The 21,198-nt window shown below is 42.7% G+C and overlaps 1 protein-coding gene across 1 annotated transcript in view; it reads left to right on the forward strand.

Annotated features, from left to right (window-relative positions):
- Positions 1 to 580: 580 nt before the first annotated feature.
- Positions 581 to 21,198, forward strand: part of NARS2 (asparaginyl-tRNA synthetase 2, mitochondrial (putative)) — a 52,409-nt gene continuing 31,791 nt past the window's right edge. Inside the window, exons 1-6 of the mRNA XM_017829263.1 lie at positions 581 to 709; positions 3,711 to 3,820; positions 4,673 to 4,793; positions 5,469 to 5,609; positions 9,606 to 9,686; positions 17,745 to 17,845. Coding sequence (XP_017684752.1) covers positions 581 to 709; positions 3,711 to 3,820; positions 4,673 to 4,793; positions 5,469 to 5,609; positions 9,606 to 9,686; positions 17,745 to 17,845 — 683 coding nt within the window. The remainder of the gene's footprint in view (positions 710 to 3,710; positions 3,821 to 4,672; positions 4,794 to 5,468; positions 5,610 to 9,605; positions 9,687 to 17,744; positions 17,846 to 21,198) is intronic.

Below are 21,198 nucleotides of genomic sequence, written 5' to 3' on the forward strand. Positions count from 1 at the left end.
GTCACCTGCTACTCAGGGGACCTGCATAGGCAGAGGGGCATAAGCCTGGAAAAGGGACAGGAGGAAGATCTGATTCCTCAGCGAGGCTTGCAGAGCAGTGTCGAACCCTGCCTCCTTCCTCAGGACAAGCACGGAAGGCTCACGCTGCCTGAGAGGAGCCCGGGAGGGGAAGAGAGCGGCTCATGGGCTAGACCGCGCTGCCGCCGAGGAGGTCCCAGAGAGCAGCAGGACCCCTCATCCCCGCCACGGAGATCCCTTGTCTCCCAACACGGGATCCCTCCCGCGGCCAGTACAGAACCTCGGCCGCCCGTGACTCGCTTGGCGCCGAGATCCCAAGCTAAGAACTACATTTCCCAGAGGCGCTTGCGCCCGGGCGGCGGAAGAGGCGGACTGGGTGGGCTCTCCCTTTCTGATTGGTCGCTGGGGGCAGTCCGAGCGGCCATTGGGTGGGCGGGGAAGTGTCGTCGACGGTGTGCGGGGCACTGGCTCACGTGGGCCCGTGCGGGCGCGGGAGTGGGATCGGGATCGGGAGCGGGCTCAGGCCGAGGGTCCGGGGGGAGCGGGCCCGCCAGGCCTCGCCATGCTGGGGGCCCGGGCCCAGGGCGGGTGGCGGGCCCTCCGGCGCTGCGCCTCCCTGCCGCGGGCGGTGCGGCTGCGTGTACGCGAAGCGCTGGGGGCGCGGGAGGCGGCGGACGCGGTCAGAGTGCAGGTGTGTGTCCCGGTGTGCCTGGAAATGTCCCGGTCCAGAGCCTGAGCGGAGGGGAGAGGGCCCGTAGTGGTGCCTCAGGGAGGAAGAGCTGGGAGCTCTGCAGGGCGTTTTGCTGAGCTCCCGGATCACCTTCGGGGTGTGCGGGGCCTCACTCTGCGATCTTTCGGTTTGTGTACTCAGTTTGCTGTTGTCAAAGCTTTGAAGTTACTTGGTAGGGGCAGGGAAAGGTGGTGTCTGTGATGGGTTGTACCGAAAAGTGCTCTCTACAGTATTGGCTTTATCGCCTGTTCCGTTTGGGAGAGCAAACCATTTTACTGTCGTTTTCAAAGTTTTTTTTTCTGTGTCTTGTACCGCATCTTTGTACCACATGCCTGTAGGTTTATAGCAATGTAAGTAGAATCATCGATAGCTTTCACTGCTGTTCGTGTCTGGCTCCTGTTGTGAACCAAGGTAGACTGGGATAAATGAACCTTTTAGCAATGGAGCTCTTTCCCTTGACATAGGGTTGTGTGTTCCCCAGATTTCTGGTGTTCCCAACTGGCAGAGCAGTGGTTGCACACATACCTGTTTTGGTGCAAGGCCTGTGGCCAGAACTGTGTAGTTGTCAGTATTTCTGAATGAATCTGAAGAGGACTGGGGTACTTGGTAACAGTTTTAAACAAAACTAAGAGAGTAGATTTAGATTTATGAGAAGGAAGATCCATACCTTGAGGGTGATGAGGCACTGGCACAGATTGCCCAGAGAATATGTGGATGCCCCATCCCTGGAAATGTCCAAGGCCAGGTTGGATGGGGCTTGGAGCAACACGGTCTCATGGAGGGTGTCCCTGCTCATGGCAGGGGGCTTGGAACTAGATGATCTTTAGGGTCTCTTTCAACCCAAGCCTTTCTGTGATTCTACTGACCCAAAAACCCGTTTGTAGCACACTGGTATTTCTACACACACATAGATGAAGTTTAATAGGGCAGGAAGTAGCTCGTCCAGTGTAGGTTCTTTGCAGCTGTAGTTTTATGAATAATGCAAGCTGGAATAAATTGATGCTAAAATTGGCAATACTGCCTTTCCCCCACCTTCCCTGTCCCTCCAGGGCCTTGCTTCTTTTTTGCTTTTCCCCTGTGCTGGCAAAATGTGGAGGTTTTTTGTATTAAACTGGGTTAGGGAACTGGTCTGGCTTAAATCCACCCTCATTATGGCCAGGTTATTGGAATGTGCAGTCCAGTCTGAGTCAGGATTGTCACTTTTACTGCATGTTGATTCTGGTAAGGTATGAAGTGGTCAAAACTTTTGTGCCACAGCCTCTGCTGCTCCAGTGCAAGCCTGTGGGTATGTTCTTATTTCCTATGGCAGGTTGCAAGACTCCTCTTCTTACTTAACAAAACCCAGAACAGCTTGATGAGGTAGGGAAAAAAAGCTCTTGAGAATGTTTCTCTGTTCAAGGGTTTTGTGTGTTTTGTTAAGGAGCACTTATGAGGAAGGAAACTAAGAAGAACATCTGCCATTATACATTAAACATGCATCAACTGTAATGAACATGGTGTGTTCTGGGGATTTGCTGGAATACAGAGGATAAGCACAAGAGCTTCAGGCATGTTGTTGTATGGAATACCTTTTAAACCCCTGTTGCTTTAGCCATACAAATATAGCCCAGGTGATCTTGTTGCTGGCATTAGTTCCTCTTTTGGGTGGAACACTGCAGAGGTGGTTTACCCTGTCTGAATCACTAGGTTCATGGCTTTAAAATCTTCATAGTTCTTATATGCCATATACCTTGTATGTCCTCTACCTGTTCTACAAGCCTATGTAATGCTTTGCCTGTATTAGTAGTCATGTTGTAGTTTTAAGAACGCTTTACTTCTGGTGCTGTTTAGTTCTTGAAGTTTGCTCTGTCTAGACAACAGAAGTAGATGGATTCACATTGGTTTAAAGTCATTGGGACTACCTGGGACCTTCCAGATAAGCAAAAGACAAAACTGGTTGGAAAAGAGGCAGTTTGGTTGTTTAATTAGCACTGTTTTCAGTTGTTCTCTACAGTACTGCTATAAGATGAGCTGCAAGGTCCCCAGCAGGTAGTTGTGCTTTTAAGGGCAGCTTTGTCTCAACCCTTGCAAGTTGGGGAGCAACTAAGGGAGTTATTTTGGATGCTCTTACTATTGCTTGGTGCCCTAGTACTGACTTAGTGTTTCCCTTAAAAAGAAATTAAAATTTATCTCTCATTAAAAAACTCAAATTAAGACATTAAGACATTAGCCTGAGATGTACATGGCTAGTTCTACTGTTTTGCTGTTACAGAGAACTTTTGTATTATTATTTTAATTCTTTCAGTGAAACTGGACAAGATGCTTCTAAATTTTTTCTTAATATTTTTTTTTCATGGGGGCAGTGTAGCAGTCTTAATTTTGAGATGTAAGGAGAAACATCCAAGGCGTTAATTTTTATTTTTGTTTTGCATTCTGTAGTCTTTCATATGAATCTATTGGCTGCATCACTGTTTTAGCAGTCCAGCAGTTTAGGACATGTAAACAACTAGTGAATATATTTCAGTTGCAACTTTTCTACAGGTGATACAGCAACAAAATTTGATAATAAAATGCATCAAAACAGTCTTGAATCTGTTATCATGAGAATGGTAATGTGCATTACCAGTCTCTCCTTTTTCAGTAAGAAGTATTTGGAAGGGACACCACTAATAAGAATATGTACTTCACTAAAATGCTCTTCATCTCCAGAACGCCTTCTTGCTTTCTGTATTCTCAGCTCCCCAAAGATGCAGGTGCATCTTAGTTATTCCTTTCCATGCTCAGGAGGGTGTCTCTGCCTAAGGATTTTTTTCTCTCTGACTTTTTTTTTACCCTTTTTTATTTATTTTTTTTGTCCCTAAAGAGACACTGATTTCAATAAGAAGCTAAAATAGGCTTGAAGTGGCATGTCGGACTTCGATGGAAGAAGAGCATGACTACACTGTGTCCATGCCAAAAAATAACAAATCTCTTTTATCTCTAGGGCTGGGTCCGTTCTGTCCGATCCCAGAAGGAAGTTTTGTTCCTGCATATAAACGATGGAAGTTCTCTGGAACACCTCCAGGTGGTTGCTAATCCCAGCCTGGAAAATAGGTTGGTCCATTTGAAATAACTAGAGAAATACATTTTGAGCGGTGCTTGGAAGGGTGTGCTCGGGCCTCCTTTTCTGTGCCCAGGACTCGCCACCAGCTGGCACCTGACCACAGGAAAGGCACTGCTGCAGTCTAGGGTCTCTGGATGTATTTTTAGAATGGAGAGTGTCATACTGCTCTGTCTCCTCTTAACTGAGGCCTTGTGGTTCAGTTGATTAATCCTGTGAGATTAATTTGGGCCTAATTTTCTTAATAATGTAGACATTCCTGACTGCTGTTGGAATTGCTTGGAAATCACACAAGGTAACTGGGGATAACTGTCCCCTGGGTTTTGGAGGGTGCTGTTGATCTTCCTATAATAACTTTTCAAGGCAAGCTTGGTAGGCATGCTCCCTGGATAGGCATGTCTGATCTAGTATAATAAAATAATACACTTGTTTTACAGCTTAATTTTGTTTATAACTCTCAGTTGTTCATTGGACTAGGGTTGGGAGTTTTGGGAAGATCCAGGAACCTTCTGTGTGTAACTTAATATATTAAAGATTTTTTTAAATTTTTCTTCTATAGGCCTGGTTTCTCTCCACCAAGAGCCCCTTCAGTTAAAAGCCTGCCTCTTTTCCCCTTACTTGTCCAACACTCCTACCTTGTCCTAAATTGTTTTATATTGTTGTGAATCTATTCACATTCCCAGCTATGCATTTAATAATTTTTCATTTCATCAGGTAAGCTGTATGGCTACAGCATCCCTTGTGATCTCAAGTGATCCAACTAAATTAACAGGAATCTCTCTTCTGAATGTAGTTGACTTTCTATCAGCGCTTAGTTAAGCTGTTGTTTTCTCTCCATTTCTTAGAGACCTGACTTTTGGAAGTGCAGTGGAAGTGCAAGGGAAGCTGGTCAAAAGTCCTCATAGGAAGCAAAACATGGAGCTGCAAGCCGAAACCATCCGTGTGGTGGGACCTTGTGATATTTGGGTATGTTGCTGCAGCAGGAGTGGTAGGACTGCTGGAAATCAATTTTTTAAGGTCCAAGCATCCAGTAAAGCATGCTTCAAACTGTATTTTCTGTAAGTCTGAGTCATCCTGCAGGCTTTGATTTGTCAGTGGTGTCTATAGAGTACATCAAAGGAGGAACATGGGACCACCATGAGAGCTCTTCTCTGGGGCACAGCTGTTTCTTTGTGGAAATGGGTGCACATGCTGGCACCTAAGAGTTTGCATTTGTCCCACCCTGAAGCACTTACCTGTACCAGGTGCTGTACCTGGTAAGTCTGGCCGGGATATGAATTGGAGAAACGGTGGGACTGGCAAGATGCTCCAGGTTGTGCAGGTCGAAGAACTGCATCTGCCACAGGCACAGGTTGCTGTTGCAGCAGTGAGGTGAACAGCTGGGTTTCAGAGGGGCTCAACATCCAAAAGTGGAACATTTCAGAGTGCTCATACCTTCTCTTGTGTTCATGGCTCTTGCTCTGCCATAAGCATTATAAAATCCACAAAATAACCAGAAAAGGTAGGCAAAAGCATCAAGTTCTTCTCTGCTCTGTAATGATGATTGAGTTTTAGTAGGCAGAGATGCCATTCCCTGAATAGCAATAAAACTGTATTGACTCCCAGGTTCTTATCCTCTTATTTTTGTTTCCTTGTTTTCAGTCGTTTCCCCTGAAAATGAAGGAGAGGCACCCGCTGGAGTACGTCCGACAGTTCCCTCACCTGCGATGCAGGAACAACACACTGGGCTCCCTCTTGAGAATCCGCAGCGAAGCCACTGCAGCCATCCACTCCTTCTTCCAGGTAGTCCCTTCTGTACTGAGCCTTCTGTGTAAAATGCTCCCCCAGGTTGGCTTCACAGGTGCAGGTTAGGAGGGAAGGAGCATGACATCTTGACTGCAGGGTATGGATTTTGGACATGGTGGTTTTCTTTCCAGGCCTGAGCCTGGCTGGGCCTTGGTTGTTGCTTATGATCAGGTTAGTACATCTGTGACCTTGTCAGTGTCTTTTCACCCATTTCCTGTTATTTTATCCCCTTTTCTAAGTTACAGTGTAATTGCCTGCAATTGTGTGGTCTGTGGAACACAAGATGATATGGAGTTGTTTAACCCATCTTCAGCGGAGACCTTACGGTCCTTGGACAGAAGCCTCCTTCCACATGGAAAAATCTGTGATAAGGGAACACAGACAAACTGACTCAGAGCTTTTTTTTATTTTCAGTTCTTTCTATTTCTGCAATACAAGTCTGTGTGAGTGCTGTTAGCTGAGATTAGGAGACTCCTGTTTTATGCATTTCAAACTGATGAGTGGGAGCCATGCGAGTTTTCTGAATGTGTCACCCTTAAACTGAGGGCATGGTACAGGCTTTGTGCAGACAGGGTAGGCAGTGAATTAACTCTGATGCCAGGTGTCACAACAGAGACCATGTGATTCCTTGTGTGAGTAAATAAAGGTAGCAAATCCTCTAGCACACCTGAGCCATTCATTGAAATAAACATTAATTGTTCATTGAAATAAACGTTTTAGTTTAGACAAGCTGTCTTTAGTTTGAGGAGAATCATATTCAGAGCATTCTGGTTACAAAATTCACAAGTAGTAATTAGTGTGGCCCAAGGAACAGGGTAGAATTGTTGAAATTGAATTTCTGGTCCCAAGTGTGCTGGTCTTTGTCACCTGCAGAAGGCTTGCTTGCTCTAGGAGTTATCTGTTTGGAATTGCATGGTATTTGGACGACTTCTGTGGGGTTTGATTTGGTTTGATTTTTTTAAAAGCCTAATAGAAGTCTCATGTCAGGTAAAGCTGCTGGTTTCAGGATTGTGCCTGCTGCTAAAGCAGAAGCCACCTCTTGGGAATCAGTCTATGCTAGTGTCGAGCCACTAGATGGCAATGCCTACAACGGTTTGTGCTTCCAAACCTGGACGCAGAAGGCAGCTGAGGTACAGAAAACATCTTACTCGAGCTTTGTTTTTCCAAATCAACTCCTGCTCAGGCTCTGGTATACCTTCCTGTTTAAAATGCTCAAGAGCAGACCTGTTTTAAAAATTAGAATCAAAAATTATCATCAGTTTAGCAGCGGCAGCTTCATTAAAATTATTTCTAAAAGGATAAGGAATATTTGGTCCCAGACTGGATATTTTGCAAATGCTTATGTCAGAACTCTCCTAGCACCAGAAGTGTTTGTGTTTGCTTCATTTCTGGTAGAAGGAATGGAAGGAAGTCCTCTAAAATTGTCACCCAAGAATATTGCAATTTCCAACTTGTCAATATCAGAATATACCATAGCTAGAAAGTACAATTGGAGTATTTTCACTTTGCAAAGTTGTAAGGAGCTTAATGGTGGAAGAAAATAAGTGGACCGTTTTGAATACACACTCAAGACTCTCTCTAACTTTAAAAACTTCTTTTTTTTTAGCCTATTCATTTCCAGGAATGAATGTCTAATGTCAGGTGCCTTTGGTTTGGATGTTGAAAGCTAAAATGTCATCTTTAAGTCTTCTGAATACTGTGGTCCATGTGGCATAGGAAAGTTGTTCCTAGGCACAGTAAGATAGTTGCAATGTGAATGACAACTTCCACTTTGCACATTAACGTCCAGGTTTGTCGGAGCCAATAATGTGGCCTGAGGTATTTTAGAAGCTTTTGTAAGGGGAACTGTCCAAGAGGTTTTATGTGATTCTCTCAGATCTGTGCGGTTTGCATTCCTTTCCAAGGCATGTAGGGGGTCTTCTGTGTGAAATGTGCTTCTTTACAGCAACTGCTACCACTGTATGAGGAATTTAGGCAATTTTCCAAAATCTCATGTAGAGTCGGGAGGCCACGTGACCAGCAGGTCTCTGAATATGCAGGGAACTGTCAGAGACCTGGATTTTGTATTGGTTGACTGGACCTTGGTAGACCTTCTCCAAGTAAAACAAGTAGTTCTGGCCCCAAAACTTCCTTCTGTGCAGTAACTATATCTCAGTGAGGTGCTCCTGCCAGGCACTTGGCAAGCCAAAGTCATTGCACCTGTAACTAAAGTAGCCTGGAGGTGACTGTAGAGACTTTGCTCCTACTTGGTTATTGTACTTCCACAAAATGCATTGCATGTCCATACAAACTCTTTGGTCCAAATTAATTGTCGTTTGATTCTCAGAGTGGGCAGAAAATACTGGTCCAGTCTTCCCAGCCTTTTAACTAGCTGGTGATAAGGACCAGGACCTCTCATGTGACTGGTTGATTTGTATTATTCCGTTAAAACTGTGAAGATAAGCTTTTAGAAACATTTGTTTTCTTAACTATTTTTGAGTATTTTGTGTAAATAGACAGTGGGTTCTGTTACATCATTCCCTGTATCATGGTAATGCTGGCACACCCTGATATTAAAGGGGTTCCCTTTGTGCTAGATATTGCAGCGATGCAAGAGAAAACAAAAAATCCTTTGTTCACAGCTGAAATTAGATAGTTCCAAGTTCTTTTTGCTTGGACACAGATAGGTATGATTTCAGTATTCCATCAGTGACCTCCGTGGTAAGACTAAGTTAGAAAGGTGATGGTTAATAGAGTTCAGTTCCTAGTTTTGCCTCTATGCAAAATGCACATGGTGCATGTGCTTGTCTGATGTCTGCTTGATATATCTATCCACTGAATATTGGGTTGCAGCTGTTTTCAAAGCCTGTGGCTGCACTGCAGAGAAATCTAGAGAACAGGAGCTCCTTCTTTGTTCACCCTTTCTGGTTTTGGAGGCCTGTGCTGTATCTATGAACGTGAATGTATAATTCTGTGGGTACCTAGAACATAACCAAGCCAGGATATACTCTGTCTCTTAAAATTAGTTTGACTTCAGTATCTCAGATGCAAGGTGAGACTGACATTTCAATGGTGGTTGGGTGGTTTTAAGGTGTCTCTCCCACCCAATGTTTAATTTTTGTCATCCAACACACTTGATCACTTCTCTTAGTGGAGTGTCTTCTGCCTAACCACTGTCTTCCAAAAAGCTGGAAGAAACCAAGTGTTGATGGCATGGGGTGAATTTGATTGAAATTGCCCAAAAATATAAAAATGCTGGGGGAGGTGATAAGAAAGGGGAATGGTGTGGAGATGGGCTATTGCAAAAGAACCATAGTAATGACACAACTCTCGTTTGGTTATGGAACCTGGAGGAAAATGCACAGGTAGTAAACATTGATTCGAAAATCACGCTAGCATTTAGTTAGTCACCTGTCCATGTAAGGCAGAAGCTGCCTCGAAGACTACAAGTATTGTCCTGGCTGGGGGCTAAGTTATGATGTGTGCTGGCTGATGTCATCCTTGAGGTTGACGTTTGATGCCGCAGTCCGAAAGGGGGGATGGGGCCGTGGCACAGCACAGGTTCAGGAGCCAAGGTAGGGTGCAGGTAGAATGCTTTATTGAAGCGTGCACGCGATTTTTTATCAGCTCAGGAGGGGAAAGGGCCAGAACATGGGGTGGAGCATGAGACAGACAAGTGGGGGAACAAATCAGGATAGGGACACAGGCAAAAGGGGGGGAGCGTAGGAGGAACTGGGGAAGGAAAGGGCGAATGGGGGCTGTCTCGCCTCTGCAGCTTCTCCAGCCAATCAGCAGGGAAGCAAAGAAGTGAACAAGCCTGGACGTGCCTGGGAGATACGAATTCTGGGGAAACGTACAACGTGTATATACATAATAACTGTAAAGTCTGCATCATACAGTCCTTTCAATCTCTGTACATATTTTTCCACTTCTGAAATCGTTTCCATTCTGATTCTTGGTCCTCTACAGTTTGATATCTTTAGCTAGTTAACTTTAGTGTTCTGTCTCTTCCAGAATAATGGCTACGTGCATATTCATACTCCCATAATTACGTCCAATGACTGTGAAGGTGCTGGGGAACTCTTTCAAATTGAGGTAAGTTGGGTTGCATAAAGTTTGTGGGGTTTTTTGGTTTTTTGGTGGTTTTTTTTGGTTTTTTTGGTTGCAAATCAATTCTTGAGTTATTGAAGGTTAGAGGTAATGTTTATCTTTACAAATCCTTTCCTTTTATGTACTTCTGTGATTATTTTTTTTAATATAGCAATCCTTAGCTTCAACTGATAATTTAGACAGAGTTAAACTGATGCTTTTTTTATTTTATTGCTGTTTTGTGCCTTAATCAGTACCTTTTCTACTGATGAGGTTTTTCTATCCCTGGTGCTGTGAAAAAGTTTACAAAGAACAACACAGGGAGGTGGGACAAATTAGTAAACAGAACCATGTACTCATAAGAGCCCAAGAAATGGAATGGGTCACTCAGGACAGACATACTACAGTCAAATACTTCTTAGCTTTGGAACAAAGAATATAATCTACCATGAGATAATCCTTAAAAAAAAGTCAGCAATACCTAAAACTCCTTTTCACCTGTGTATATTCAGGTTCCTCCCTACAAGCTACTCCCGCTCCATGTCAGAATTCTCTCCCAGTGTTGTCAAACCGCCTCATCCACCAAAGTATTTGCAATCTATCATTATATGAAGCATGCCACATTATGGGTCAGAAACTCCGATGCAACTGAAACACAGCCATAACCACTAAGATCTTCCCCACAGATTTCTCATGATTCCTAACCCCCCACATCCATGAATCATAAGGAATTCCATCTGCCTTTTATACTTCTATATTTGAAATTCACTCAGTCTCAATCAATGGCATCCATTGCCACTTATGCTTATTGGCTCCAACTTTGCTGGTGAATCATCTGTAAGCAAAAGAAAAATTGTTGAGGTAGCAGTTGCATGCTGCGGGATCCTGTCTTCTACTCTCTGCACAGCCTCATGACAAAAAGCTTCTGTCTACTAGTTCTTCAGGATCTTAAGGTCTAACCTGTGCTACTGGTGATTCCCTTCCAGACCAGTACGTGTGGCTCAGCTTTTTGCTTGCTGGGACAATAGAGTTGATTAGCTAAACTAAATTGTTCCTCTTTAATTGAGATCCCTTGATGCTACCAAAGGTTCATTCCAGGCTGTTGCATGCAAATTGAGATGTGAAAACAAGTGACACTTAATGATGAAAACATTATGCAGTTTGCAGCTGTACCGTGTATTATGTCTTTGGTACAAATTGTATCCACTTGAAAGCTGTAGAGGATGCAGGACTACAGTGTAGGTGGCTGGTAGTAACAGAAGCCCTGATGCAAATGTTGAATGAGGTGCTAAATTGTAAGTCTGAAACTTGTATAAACTCGATCTTATCTAAATGCATGGTTCAAGGCAAATATTTTGCTCTCTCTCCAGTGGTATTGCTGAGGTGCAAATAATACTTGCAGTAATGTAGCTACAGCTGTGCTTGAAAGGTGTGGAACAAGTGCCAAGTCAGATCCCATTAAATGCCTTGTGCCACAAAGGAAGAGCTTCAGAAACCCACTTGCTGCTGGGAAGAGGGAAATTCTCCCTGATTTCCTGTTTCTTCTTTGGATACCGCTTCATTGTCTGTCCTGATTTAGGACTCAGTTTTGTTTCTGCCCAGCCCTGTGCAGAATTGGTCTTGGCTAGTGGAGATCCAAGACCACCTCCTATCCTGCTGGGACTACTTCACTCCACTGGAGCAGTGACACTGTTTTTTGACAGAGAAAACATGGGGAAGATTAAGATTGGACCGTACATGTGAGGCTGTCAGACACAAAGAAAGGGTGACAGAAGGGTGTCAGACATAATAATAAGGGTGTGGTATTTGCAGCAAAGCCCAGAATCTTTATATGCTTTTAACCAACTGTCTGCTGTATTTGGTCACTTTTTAAACTAGCCTTTAATTCACTGCTTGCACAGGCAAAGGGAGAAATTAAATTCCTGTTCCTCTTATATTTGAGCAGAAAATAAAAATGATGGTGATGGGAATCAACCTGCAAATTAGATTCTTCAATTCAAAAAATATTTAAATCCTGTTCCTTAAGTTTTAAGACCTGTCTTCTAGTTGTGACCAGAACATAAATTGTGTCCTTTTGCTCCTGAATCTGTAGTAGTTACAAAACACCTGCTCGGGGTTGGGGTTTTTTCTGCCTTTTGAGGTTTTTTTTTTTAGCTCCTTGGGGCAGTGTATAAAACTGATGATTTGATCAGTTTAGCTGACCTGCTGCAGGTGGAATAAGTTGAAAACTTTAGTTGAGTAGCCTTTAGGACCCAAGTAGAGACTGCTTTTACACCTGCTGTGAACTACTGCGTTCAAATAGCTGTCTTCTCTGATTGCCACAATCTTAGTCCTCTGACTAATGTCTGATGGTTGCTCAGGCCTGTGCATTCTTTGGAAATGAAGGAAAGTGAAGAGAGTAGGAATGTGTTTTTACATGTGACTTGAAGAGATGGGGAAAAATGTATCTTGAGCTAGAAAGAAAAGGCTTTTTGAAATATGGTCTTTGATTTCTGGACCTCTTAATCCTGTAGGATTTGTGTTTGTTTATATGTTCAGCTTCCTCATTATCTTTGTTTGGTTTTTGGTATGCTGATTAGTCTGTAGCTTTGGCTGGGAGGTTCTCATACTAAGACTTGGGAGGGGGGTGGAATCCATTCCCTCTCTACTTGGCAAATCAGTTCAACTAAATATTTTTAAAATGAAGTACCATAATGGTGAAAAGAGGGCAGTAAGCAGAGGACATTTTAGAAAAATAAATATATCCCAAGATGATAACAACTGCAGAGAAATCTGCAGCTGAGAGTTTCTATACAAGAAAAATGTAGGTTTGAGGAGAAACTGTTAGGAGTGTGAAAACAGCTAGGCAGACCCTTACCCACATGGAGAACATCAGCAGCACCAGCTTGTGGATTTCTGCACTGTTGACGATGTCTGCCTTTGGTGAAAGCCTGTAGAGGAGGAAGCATCTTGTTTGTGCTGCCTTCTTTAAAGTAAGTTTATTGAAAACACTAGGAGAGCTTTAAATATTGAAAGCTGGGTTTTAGTATAATCCAAAGCAGGACAAGGTAATTCTTGAAATAGGGAAAACACAGATCAGTAGGGTGAGACAGCCCTTATTTTATTTTAATTTAATCTGAGAATAATTTCTCTGTACCAGCAGTTTCAGCACCTCAGCACAGATTCTTTTCTTGCTTTTTTCCTTTTTTTTTTTTTTCTTCCAAAGTCTGAAATTCTTAGCAGCTTTGTATGTTGCAAGAAACTTTACCTGGTCCCCTTCTGGGGCTGTGTCCGGGGAAATCTGCCTTTCTTTTGTCCTTGTGACCCAGCTGCATGTCTGTTCCCTGCTATTTTCAGTAGCATCCCACTCTGTCTACAGTGTTTAAGGCTCTCTGGGTCTGTTGCTCTCTCCTTTCCACTTTGCTCATTGGAAAATTTTCTTTGTATGGCCGTCCTCAGCTGCTGGGGAGAAGTTGGAGGCTTCTCTATGCTCTGTAAGAGTCTGTCTGGCCCAGGACACTCCAGCTGGTATGATGAGGGTCTTGACAGCCACTTTCCCTGTTGCCCAGCTTCAGCCTTTTAAGAGAACTCAGCATGCGGGGCTTTACAAAGCACAAGAGCTGTGTTGGCATTCACAGCTCTTTAAAGTAGATCTCACATGTGAGTTTTGTTGCCTGTGGCCTTATTCCTTCCTGGGGACCTTGCTCTACGTGTAAGGAGTGCTTCACTCTACCTTTTGGCTTCAGCAGAGGTAATATATGCTCTGTATGAGGCTTGTCTCTTCCCGCACATGCCCAACTGCACCTGGTTAAGTCTGAACTGGATGATTGTACCTTGACTGAACCCAGAGTCTGGATCAGGCCATTTTGTTATCTGAAAGGATACGTAACTGTAAACCTGAAGAACCATCCAAGTATAGTTCTTTAAAATGCATCTGGAGATTGTATGATGTTTAGCTTTGGGTTTTTTTTTTCACAGGAGCGAGTGTCAAAGTTTCTAGATTCCTGAAGGTTCAAGGTCATGGCTGTGCCTACTGTGGCACTGGAAATGTTTGCCTGCTGCTGAAGATGCAGAAACTTACTCCTACCATCCCATTGGTACTACTAAAAGATAGCCTGGTCAGCACCAAAGAAGGCTGGCATCTGCTGGGGAGAATCACAGTTAAATGCAACACTACTGGTGTCTGTCAGGTGTTTTCCCTTTTAGAAATGTGTCACAGTCTGTGAGGCAGCCAGTCCCTGGGAGACTGGGGCTTCAGAGACTGTGCTCAGCAGGGATCAGGGTAACCTGGAACTGAGCCGAGGGAGGGCTTGCTTTTTCATTTTCTAGCTTTCCCATTTTTTGCTCGTTTCTATCTGGTTAACTCTGCTTGTAATTCCAGAGGGAATTCTGTCTCAGGCTGGTTCTGTCTCAGCAAAACTAGCTGCTATTGCTCAGTGCAAGTCCAGCTGATCAGAATTAGGACTAGCATTATAAGGAGGGCTTCTTGGAAGTTAGGAATTGTCTGAGGGTTAGAGGTTGTCTAAAAAGGGAAATCCAATCATGTTTATAATGGAGTGTCACAGAGGGCAAATCTGGATTAAAGATGAGGTGCTGTAAAGCTTCAGCAGCGTGGTGGTGTAGGCCTGGGCTAGAGCTACAGCAGTGATTTCTCTGAGCTTTTAGAGTCTTCTCCTTATGCATTTGATCCCTTTATGCATTTGACTTGCACAGAGTGAAAGACAGAATCAAACCATTTGTACTCTCCTGAAGCTAATTGCCTCAAGTAGAAGTTAATACAAGACTGACATCAAAGGGAATAATTTTAAATTATATCATTAGACATTTGAGGAGATGGAGAACAAAACAGGTACTAAATCCAGTTGTTCTTGTATTTAGAATGAGAATAAAAAGCCTTTGAAGTTGACGTCAAATACTAATATGCTTGTAGCGCATTTATTCTGAGACACCAAGGTGTTTCATACAAGAATTCCCCCTCCCTCTTTCCCCAGTGTAATTTGGGTAGTTTTTGACTAGGGAATGGAGAGATCTTAAAAGCATACCCATAATTCCCCTCGTAATCTGTTATCAAGTCAGTATTTTGGGGTTAGGAAGAGGGAGAAGAGTCCACCTAGTTGAAATAAAGGCACCACAAAAGTTGTTTTATTTTGCTAGTAATGGACATGAAAACAAATCTTACCCAGTGTCAACAGTGAAGGCATAGTGTCACTTACTATTTATTATTTGTCTTGTTCCAGTGGCTGTGGTTGTATATAATAAAGAAGCCATCTTGATCTAAAAGGCTGAGCATGAATCTGAGGCACTTGCACTTGAAAACATTGGCCTGTGCTTGAATGTGTAAAGTGGAGGAACCACCTCCAGTGAATTAGTTGATATTTGTACACGTGAAACATACAACTGCTAATTGTGGAATATCCCCTTGCTGAAGAAGTCCCTTCTGAACAAAAAGGGAGGCATTTAATTTTTCCTGCATAGCAAGTGGATTGACTTTTGCGGCTCACAACACTGAGTGTTGTGTCTCAAAAGGAGGGAGAGAAAGTGGGCAGCTCTGGAGAGGTGATCGAATGGTGATGGGGGAGTAAAATTTTATCTAAATATTGCTGTAGTCACTCTTCACCTTCTGTCAGGAGCCATCCAGGTGCTGCTCACAATGCAGACATGCATTGTGGGATCTCTCAGTGGCCTCTAAAACTGGCTGCAGGTTTTCAAAAGTCCAGTTGAGCTGTAGACTGTCTCATTCCTTCTCCTGTCACTTACTGTATGCCTATTTTCTCTCTGTCTCTCTGAGATTACATCTGATTTGGAGAATGAAAAATGACACAGAGTCGTTATAAATAAACCAAACCCCAGCTTCTGGAGACAGTTGTATCCAGTTTGTGGATTTGGGTGGAAGCATTGAGATTTCATGGCTGCTTTCTTCTGTTCTTTGCATGCTTCCAGTCTCTCGGTGTTTAGAAGTTGCATCCTACAGTATTAGGTAGGATTTTTCACTGGTGAAACAAGGCATATAGCTGAACTAAACTTGCAGTAAGAGAAACTGGAGTGGTACATGACTGTTCTCTTTAGTCTTCTGACCGTGGTTCTGGGGCTGCAGTATGCGGATGTTTGTATGTTTATTAATATCCTTATTGTTTTTGAGCAAATACTCTGGGTTTATTTGATGAAAACAATAGGGGCCTGCTTCTGCATCCTTGGGGTTGGTGTTTGGTTTTTTTTAGAACTGCAAAAGCCTCTGAAACAAAGGAAGCAGTCCTGGGGTTACAACCACAGATTGTCATATCTTCATTGATCTCTGTGGAACAAGGCAAGCTTGCTCATTTCTTTAGTGTGATGCTGTGAAGAGATAAAACTGCCTTGTGATCTGAGGTCTTTGGCAGTCACTGTTTTATCTTTGCAATGAGCAGCAGAGCTTTTTGAGAACAAAAGCAACACCTTCCAACTCATTGAGAAAAATGACAGGTTGTAGAATATCAAAGGCTGGCAAACAAGTCTGAGCCCAAGCCACCTCCCTGCGACAGAGCAAAGTGGGGAGTGGGGTGGCTGGAGGCAGTGACATACTTAGCTGAGCTAGCATAACTCCTAGGAACTACACTTTAAAAAGTGGGTATTTCAAACTTATTTCAGAAGAAAGTCTTTGTTTGGAAGTAAATGTAGATCAGCCAAACCCCAGATTAGCTTTGAAGTTCCGTTCTGGTTTTGTCCTGAACCTTTGGCTACTCCAAAGCGTAGGGATGACATTGAAATATAGATGTTGAAACAAAATGTCATTTATCTTCATATTTCTTTGAAAATCACAGAATTGTGACCTCTAGAGATCATCTAATCCATCTCACTGTGCTCAAACAGGGTCAGCTGGAGCAAGATGCCTAGGACACTGTGCTACTGAGTTTTTTATATCTCCCCAGATGGAGACTTCACAGCCTCTCCAGGCAACCTGTTCTAGTGCTTGATCACCCTCAATAAATAAAAAAGGTTATTCTAGATTTCAGATTAATTTTTGTGTGTCTTTTTTAAAATCTGTGCCCATTGCCTCTTGTCCTCTCAGTGAGGACAGCTGAGACAAGTCTGGTACGTTCCCTTCTGTAAGTATTTATACAAATATATAAATTGAGCCTTCTCTTCTCCATGCTGGACAGTCCCAGCTTTCTCAGCCTCTCCTAATATGAAAGATGCTCCAGTCCATTAATAATTTTTGTGTCCTTTGCTGGACATATCACTCCAGTACGTCCGTGTCTTGTACAGGGGAAACAAAGGCTTTACCCAGTGATCTCGCTAAGTCACCAATGCTGTGTAGAGGTGAGGGAACCCCTCCTTGACCTGCTGCCAGTGTTAACACAGCCCTGAAGCTGTGACTTTCCTTGCCATGAGACCTCCTTGCTGTCTTATGCCAGGGAAATGGTGAAGCACAGCCCTTTTGTGCAAGTGACATTTAAATTGCTCGACACTGAGATCTTCTAATTTTAATTTTGTGTCTGTAAATTAAAGAACAAAATACTTTTACTTAAATGGGACTCTTTTTTGGGGAGTTTTTCATAATGAAACGCTAAACTTGCTAAATTTTCCATTATCTGTAGATTTTTATCCTTTAAATATCTGATGAACTGAAAAAATATTCAAAAGCTACAATGAAATATAGTTTATTTTTCAGTGCCTCTATAATGTGTAAGCTGTGATGTTTCCAACTCTGTATTGTTTTAGTTCTGATTTTATTTGAAGACTGAATAACAAGTCCTAAGAGGATATTGCATTCCATTTTTTTTTATTAGTGTTTGTCTTTTTGCAATGGAAGCAAATTCATTTGCCCATGAAAAGAAAGTAACACTAATTTTAAAAGTTTTTGCTAAAAGTCAGTGTGACTGACACAGAAAACACTCTTCGCTTTCTCATCAGGCTTGTAATTGAATTTTGAAGGCAATGCTCTATGAAGCTTCAAACTCCAAATGATATTCTTCCCTTCCTCCTCCCTGTTAACCTTGGTAGGAAAGTGAAAATCAATGCTTTGAAAAAAAGGGAAAATAAGCTGGGAGCTGAGCTTTTTATTTGAACACTAATAGTTTGACTTCTTGCTCATTTTTTGGCTTACAGGCATCAAGTGAGGTAAGAGGATCTGCAGAAAAGACCCATTTCTTCAATGTACCTGCCTTCCTGACGGTTTCTGGCCAGCTCCATTTGGAAGTGATGGCAGGGTGAGCAAAATGACAAGTTTTTGTCTTGATCTCTGGGATTTTCCCAGTTGGTGGTTTTGCCCTGTTGGTATCCATTAGATATCTGTCATGTATGTGCCAGAAATGAATTGAGTGACAGTGGCTGAGTGATGGTGTGAGAGGCCAGCCCAGGCAGGGGAAAATTAAATGGCTTTTTAATTCTGAGCTATGAACCATTTTTAAATACTAGGAGTCTCTTTCTGCTTGCCATGCTTTGGGAACATTGGATGGAGATGTAATCTTCATGGGAATGACTGTAGGATTATTGCTAGTCACTGCTAGACACCTTAAGGGTCTTTTTGTTATTGCTTATGTCTGGCATGTCTCAGCCAGAAAATCTTTTTCATTTTAGCTATCACATCCTTTTCTGTTTTCTCCCCCCCCACCAAGCTTTCTATTTATGTCTTCTTCAGTCTTTCTGTTGTGTTTCTTCCTTCTGTTGTCATTTCTTTTGTGTCATGGTTTTCACACTTGATACTTTATCATAAAATAAAATGAGAACAGTTTGACTTGGAAGGGACTTTTAAAGATTGTCTGTTCCAAGCCCCCTGCAATGAGCGGTGTTGTCTTCAACTTGATCAGGTTGCTCAAAGCTCCATCCAACCTGCCCTTGAATGTTTCCAGACATGGCATATACCTCCTCTCTAGGTAACCTCTTCCAGTGCTTCACCACCTTCATCGTAAAAAAACTCATTCCTTAAATCTAATTGTTTTTCATTCTAGCTGCTAAAGTGATCACAGTAAAATAACTAATACTGACTTTGATTAATATATTACCCTTAAGCTTTTAATGTTTCACTAAGATTGTTAAGGGTGAAAGTGTCAGTCTGTCAGAGAGACAGTTCCCTTTGATTAAGAGGGTTGGTCTTCCTCTACACTGCATTTTCCCAATAAATTAACTACATGAGTACATTGAACAGCAGGAGTGAAATCAGCACAGTCCCTTATATGAAGGCACATTTTTCTGAGCACTTGCAGTGCGGGTTCTCCTCAGACATGGTACTTCAGCCAAATCACTGCTTACCAGCTGAGTGGCTGATGAAGCCTATCAGAGATCAGATCTGTCAGGTAGCACTGCAGTTGTTTGCCACGTGCCAAGGGGGTTCCTCATGCACTTATAGTTACTTCAAAATCACTTTTAAAGTGATTTGTTACTGTCCAGTGGAAATCTGAAGGTGGGAGGGATGAAATCTGAAGGTGGGAGGGATAAAATCCTAGCTTTAGAAAATGTGACCTTGAAAGATCTGCCTTTTCACATGGATGTTCTGTATTTCTGATAGTGTTAGTATTTGCTGTTCTTGCCTCGTATCCAGTGTTGAGAATTAATGGGGTTTATTATCTAATCACTGTTGCACAGTTTAATTGGCTGCTGGTAAATAGCTGAAGTGGAATTGCTCAAAGGGCAAGTTTTGCTAATAAATCAAAATGTATGAACTTCTTCAGAAAGCTCTTTTCTACTTGGCTTGTTCTTTCCGAGAGACGCTGTCTCTTCTCAGACCACCTCAGTGTCTGTGATATGCTGAATACTCAAGCTAAAGGTTCTCAAAGGACAAGATACTTCCTGTGCTCCGTCTGCTGTGACAAAAGCACAGGTCACTTGACAGCCAACGACTTATGTGTCATCTCAGACATTAACTGGGGAAAGTTAATAATGAAGAGATTTATTTAACTGTAAGGGGGGTGGGGGGTGGAGTTTTTGTGTCCCTGGAAGAAGATGGGATGATGTGCATTTGTATGTGTTAGACTTAATTGACTGTCATGCGCTGTGACCTATATTGAAAGATGTAATTCCACAAATCAAATAAGTCCAAAGAAAGAATATAGATTCTAATGATTAACTTGAAATACAATCTCGCTCTCTGTTCCCTTTAAATAGTACACAGCCTGCTCTGGGATGGAGCAGAAAGCTGAACTGGGCAGATGAAAGACCTGTGTGGTAAATATTTTTTCCACTGCTATCACTCAGATGCACCTTGTTCTCTAAGGATGGATAAATAAAAAATCAATGCTCTTCAGTATGCAGTACTTCATGTTCCTATTTTACAGTAGTGTGTTTTCTTATGGGCATTTTAAATGGGTCCAGGACCATCTAAATTTAGATAAGCTATCTTTATTCATAATGGGACATAACTGTTCTGGGAACCTGCTCCTTTTATTTTAGTTTTTATTTAAGTACACTGAGTGTTTGAGGCCTGCAGCTCAAGTGATATTAAATCCCTTCAGTCTTCAAAAATAGATGAAGCTCTTCTAGATGCAAAAGCACCATAGTGAATACATCATTAACTCTCTAGATGCTGTGAGACCCTCTAGAGCACAGAATTCTAGAATGGTTTGGGTTGGAAGGGACCTTAAAGATCATCCAGTTCCAACTCCTCTGCCATGGGCAGGGATACTTTCACTAGTTCAGGTTTCTCAAAGCCCCATCCAATCTGGCCTTGAACACTTCCAGGAATGGGGAATCAACAACTTTTCTGGGCAACCTGTTGCAGTGCCTCACCACCCTCACAGTAAAGAATTTCTTCCCAATATCTAATTTAAACCTACCCTCTTTCAGTTTAAAGCCATTCCTCCTTGTTCCATCACTTCATGCTCTTGTCAAAAGTCCCTCTCCAGCTATCTTTTAGCCCCTTTAGGTACTGGAAGGGGCTCTGAGTTCTCCCCAGAGCCTTTTCTTCTCAGGCTGAAGAACCCCAACTCTCTCAGCCTGTGTCCATTGCAGAGGTGCTCCAGCCCTCTGAGCATCTTTGTGGCTTACTTTGGACTCACTGCAACAGATCTATGTCCTCTTATGTTGGGGGGCCCAGAAGTGGATGCAGGTGAGGTCTCACGAGGGCAGAGTAGAGGGGCGAGATACTGTGAAACCCTCAAGATGCTGTGAAGGTTTTATCTCTGGTTGGGTTTTACTCTGTGAATGGGACTCCTATGTGGTTAAAGAATGTAAATGCATGATAGTAACCAGAGCTGCTTGGCAAATGAAGGTGTGATGATGCTTTCAGAGTAGTAAAATGTGGGAGTCTTCTCCCCCAAAACAGAAATATTCTGATCTTCCCAATAAACAAAGCAGGCAAAACAGTAAAGATTTATCTGTTTTGGATTTGATTCCTTGAAATTCACCCTTTGCTTTAGTCAGGTTAAATTCGTCATGCCCAGAGAAGGATCTATTCTTCAAAAATTCCTTTTGTCTTAAATAAAATGTTGACTTGTTGCTCTCAAGATCACCTGGTCCCTGAGAATTTGTGGGAGGAGACCAAGATGGAAATGCTGGGGAGAGCCTTCCCCATCCAGTCTTGGCCCAAGTCCTTTTGTGACTTTTTGTAGGACATTGGGAGCACAGA

This window comes from Lepidothrix coronata, unplaced genomic scaffold, assembly GCF_001604755.1.
Source record: "Lepidothrix coronata isolate B3197 unplaced genomic scaffold, Lepidothrix_coronata-1.0 Scaffold161, whole genome shotgun sequence".
Classification (NCBI taxonomy): domain Eukaryota; kingdom Metazoa; phylum Chordata; class Aves; order Passeriformes; family Pipridae; genus Lepidothrix; species Lepidothrix coronata.